Source organism: Triticum dicoccoides, chromosome 6A, assembly GCF_002162155.2.
Source record: "Triticum dicoccoides isolate Atlit2015 ecotype Zavitan chromosome 6A, WEW_v2.0, whole genome shotgun sequence".
In the NCBI taxonomy this organism is placed as follows: Eukaryota; Viridiplantae; Streptophyta; class Magnoliopsida; order Poales; family Poaceae; genus Triticum; species Triticum dicoccoides.
The window spans coordinates 574668392-574673120 of NC_041390.1; the positions used below are offsets into that span (position 1 = coordinate 574668392).

The window sequence follows — 4729 nt, forward strand, 5'->3', positions numbered from 1 at the left end:
CTAAGTTTGAGGTGCGTGATCGCGCGGAGTGAATTGACCTGCAAAGTATCGAAACGGAAGGGAAAAAAGAACCCCGTTTTAACCCACGCATGCCTGATGCTTCCGCGAACACGGCTCTGCACCTGCAGTTCGATCGGGGGCATAGAATAGTTTTCGTGAAAATATGGCAAATTGTGCCGCCGTGGTGACCACGTCCCGGACATAGAATTCTGTGCACGTAGTACGTCGTACTAGTACGCACAACCGTTGGCGTCAAACCAAATCAAGATAGAGTTCATTCATTGTCCTGCTCATGTCGCATCATATGAACATTTCAACTCATCAAAAAAACAATAAAAGAATCAAATGAACATAGTTCTTCTACGTGGTTAGAAAAAAAAAGGCTGGAACTATGCGTATTATATGCGCCGTCCTGTTTCACAACTATATATACACAGTGAACTCTCTAATCACATTGACCCGTGATCTATACAACTCCCTACAATACAAAAAATAGTTTTGTGTTCTTGCAATATACTCTCTCCGTCCACGAATAAGTGTACTTCTACGTTTTATTCTAAGTCAAAGTTTTAAAATTTTGATCAACTTTATAAAAAATAGTAGTAACATATATGACATAAAATTGGTATATTACGAAAGTGCATTTCAAAAAAAAATCTAGTGATACTACTTTAGTGCCATAAATGTTGCTACTTTTTCTGATAAAGTCGGTCAAAGTTTTAAAATTTTAACTTAGGACTAAAGCTAGATGTACACTTATTCACGGACAGAGGGAGTATACTAGGAAAAGAAATCACAACTCCCGTAGGTAATTGCATCTCGTTTTTCAATCCTCCCACTTCGTATTCGTAGCGTCATTGCAGTCTTTCGTTTGGCTCAGCCGACGCTTTCTCCTCCTCCAGCACCGGCAGCGTCTTCGCCGGCGGCGAGCAGCTGGAGCGCGGTGTCCACGATGGCAGAGAAGCTCTCGCGGAACTTGCCGATAGGGACGCTGCCGGAGAAGACGTGGTAGCACTCCACCTCCGACGTCGTCTCGGCGATGGCCTCGAGCAGCTGCCTCATCCCGAGCTCCTGGAGCAGTTCCACAAAGCCGCCGTCGCCGCGGCGAGGCGAGCTCGTCATGAGCCAGACAATCTGCTGCACCACGAACCGCCGCATACGTGGCACTCTGATCTCCGGGTACCTGTACTGCCGCAGGATGCCGACCAGCCGCTCCACGTAGGCGCGCTCGTCCAAGCCGGCCCCGCGCAGCTCGGCGGTGAACTGGTCGACGTCGAGGAACCTGCAGATCTGTGTCGTCAGCCCGACGGACACTTCCAGGATCTTGTCTCGTCCTGTCATGGTGGCTCCCAGCACCTGAATGCCAAAGATATACGTATAATTGTGCGTGTCATCCACATGTCATATCTAAGTAAGTACGGTTCAAGATCATGTCAGCCATGGTTAGGTAGGATCACGCAGAAATACTACAATAACATGACCAAGTAAGAGATGTCGTACCGTGGGCATGGCCTTGGTCACCGTGCTCAGGCGCGTTCGGTGCTCCGCTCCGGCGTAAGCGCAGAGGTTGCGCAGCACCCTCATGGCGTTGAGGCACCGAGCGTCGTGGGCGTCCAACGCGGACGCGAGCTGATCGAGCACGTCGGCCCTCTTGAGGATGGCGGAGCAGCTCGCCTCGCTCTCCAAGGCAAGCATCGCCAGCGCCTCGCCGGCCTCGTTCCCAAGATCGCACTCGCCGGCGTTGAAGAATATGGAGAGCAGCAGGTTGACGACGCCCCCGGTGCCGACGATGGTCTCCTTGGCCCTCTCGTCCATGGCCATCCCGGTGAGGACGTCCATGGCCAGCTTCTGCAGCTCCATGCGCTGGTGGCCGTGCTGCAGGACCCCCCGGAGGTTGCTGACGGTGAAGACGTTCTCGGCGACGTCCCGCCGGAGCGCCTTGCCCGTCGCCCCCGTGGTGTAGACGAGCATCTTGATCACCTGGAGCGCGCGCTTGACGGAGCGCACCTGAGAGTCGGAGGCGCTCGGGTTGAGGAGCAGGGCCGGCGAGACGTGCGTGAACTCCACGATCTTGGCGAGCAGGCCGCGCGCGTTGCCGATCTTGCCGCAGTTGTCGTGGTCCCTGGCCAGCTTCTTGAGTATGTGCAGGCCCAGAAGGTTGAACTGCAGGTAGTCGTAGATCCGGTCTGGCTGCTCGGCGGCGGCGGCCCCCTGCGGGTGGTCCAGGGACGTCGTCGGCGGGCCGCGGCCGGTGTAGAGCAGGGACATGACGGACTCGATGGCGCCGGGGATGCCGGAGACGCGGAGCGCGTTCTGGCGCTTGCCGGCGAGCTTGGAGACGACCTGGGCGGCGCACCTGCGCACCTCCTCCTCGTCGTGGCGCTTCCAGTTGAGCATCTCGACGGCGCGCTCGATAGAGCGCGGGTTGGTGCCCAGCTTGCGTAGCGTGTCGCGCGCGGAGCCCTTGCTGGTGGCCAGCTGCTGCAGGATGCGGGCGCCGATGAGCTGCTCGTCGAGGAAGTCGGAGAGGATGAGGTCCTCGGCGAAGGTGACGAGGTCCATCTTGATGCCGTCGAAGATGCTGCCGGCGACGCACTGCGAGTAGGCGTCGTAGAAGAAGCGCTTGAGGGAGACGAGGCCGTAGGGGCCGAGCTCGCAGTCGGCGCTCACCTGGTCGAGCAGCTTGCAGACGGACATCTTCCACGTCCAGTAGGCCTTCTCCAGCAGGAAGAGCGACGCCTCCAGCAGCGCCAGCGCGTAGAAGAGCAGCAGCGCCGGCCGCATGTTCTTGGCCTCGTCGAAATGATCGCGCTTCGAGAGCCGCGTCACCGAGAGCGCGACGCAGGCCAACGCCGAGAGCACCTGCAGCCAGTTTAGCAGCCTGCCGATCTTCTTGGAGACGAAGACCCAGCCGGTGTAGGGGAGCAGCGGCACGTCGGGGGCGTGCCAGGTGCGCTGCTTCATGAGGGCCACGATCTGGCGCTGGAAGAGCGCCGCCGTGGCGCGCGTGTCGCCGTCCCCGAGCGCCGCGGTCGTGTGCGGCTCGGCGATGGCGTGCGCGAGGCGGCGGAAGAAGCGGGAGCTGGAGCGCAGCGCGTTGCCGGCCGTGGAGGTGAGGGTGGCGTGGTGCTGCCACTCCAGCTCGTGGCTGCGGCTGAAGACGCGCGCCGCCTCGCTGACGAGGATGACGGTGATGCACCAGAAGTCGATGATGTAAAGGTCGCTGGCGAAGCCGCCGAGCAGCACGACGGTGGCCCACGCGAAGTCGAGCTTGCCGAGCCCGCTGGCCGCCTTCTCGAGGACGGCGAGCCGGAGCGCGAAGAGCGTGAGCCGCTTCTCCGGCGGCTCCCGGCCGCCGCCCCGGCCCGAGCTGCCGCCGTGGCCGCTGCCGCTGCCCGGCGTCATCTCCCGCCACGGCTCGGAGAAGGATATGGAGCCGCCGCCCCCGCTGCCCAGGCCGGCGCCGACCCGGTGCTGGACGACCTCGATGCTCGGCGGGTTCTTCTTCATGGCGCCGTCGTCTTGGTTGGACTTGGTGAATGGATGGGAAGCCAGGAAACGGGATTGGATTTGAAGCGAATGCTTGCACGCACGGCACGAGCTGAGAAGGTTTCTACTTCCACAGGTTTGGCTGCGTCAACGGTCAAACTCATGAAGAGATGAAGGCTACTAGTAGTAGTAGGACAATGAGGACGTGGAAGCAGAAGGCGCGAAGTGGCCCATGATTGGGTGCCCGGACGTGGCGAGGGCGACGGCGACATGATCGGCATATTATTCCACCGAGTTTTGTGGTTGGTGCAAGGAACAATATCTCTGTGGCTCTGTCTGACTTGTACACATCCATGGGAACAAGAAGAACGGTGTTGAGAGAGGAAGGTAAATGGGGACCTTCTTGTTGTGTTGGTAGATAAAACTCGGGTGAATGCCGGAGAATCGGTGTACGTGAGTGAGTGTCGTAAAAAAGGGCGCAGACCAATCGAAACGGAGGGAGGGAGGGAGGGAGCGCCAGCGCCAGCTTACTGACGTTGCCGTGCAAGCAAACGACAGACTACGATCGACCGCCTGAATTGGTCCGTCGGCCCGGGTTCATCTTTTGTTCCACGTCTGTAGCACGTACGTACGTACGTGGCCGCCGCCTTCCCCCTAGAGTCTCTCTTATCCACACAGCCACGGACGGTAGCTCCCGCCATCGGAGCGCCAGCAGCTCATTCTGAGAATGTTCATATGATTTGACATGGACAACTGAGGGAGGGAGTACATATGGTGAGAGATTTAAGGCGGTTAATTAATGGAAATGTTGATGTATTAGTGTATAAATACGGTCAAACATAAAAGAGTTTGACTCTCCAACAAAGTTGGAAGTACGCAAACCAACCTCTGGTTGAGATGGTTAGGTGGACAGTGATTTTCCCAACCCACCAGGGTGGTTCAAATCCTGGTGCTCGCATTTATCCTGAATTTATTTCAGGAATTCCGACGATACACGTATGCATGTGTGCATTCATAAGGGTGAGTGTATGCGCGTTTATATGAGCGCTTGAGTCTGTACTGTGTTTAAAAAAACAAAGTTGGAAGTACACTCTTTCAAAGACGGAGGGAATACGTGCGGTGCAGAGAGTTTTATGTCCGGGACGTGGTCACCACATCGACACAGCTTGCCATATCTTCGCAAAATCCATTTTATGGCCCCGACCGATGCAAAACCGTGTTCGTGAAGCATCAAGCATGG

General features: G+C 57.2%; 1 protein-coding gene across 1 annotated transcript; it reads right to left on the minus strand.

The window, feature by feature from the left end:
• Positions 1–390: 390 nt before the first annotated feature.
• On the minus strand, positions 391–4190 carry LOC119316004. The gene is made up of 3 exons (XM_037590412.1): positions 4126–4190; positions 1501–3631; positions 391–1356 (listed from the first exon to the last, which is right to left on the minus strand). Exons 1-3 carry the CDS (start codon positions 4188–4190, stop codon positions 877–879), a joined length of 2676 nt encoding a protein of 891 aa, XP_037446309.1. The 3' UTR covers positions 391–876.
• Positions 4191–4729: the final 539 nt, after the last annotated feature.

Excerpts from the sequence above, each read along its gene's own strand:
- LOC119316004 (XM_037590412.1), bottom strand. The coding sequence starts at position 4,190 with ATGGCGGGAGCTACCGTCCGTGGCTGTGTGGATAAGAGAGACTCTAGG. Across the intron at positions 3,632-4,125 it reads AGGGGGAAGGCGGCGGCCAC|CCAAACCTGTGGAAGTAGAA; the intron begins GTACGTACGTAC and ends CCGTTGACGCAG. Across the intron at positions 1,357-1,500 it reads TGACCAAGGCCATGCCCACG|GTGCTGGGAGCCACCATGAC; the intron begins GTACGACATCTC and ends TTTGGCATTCAG.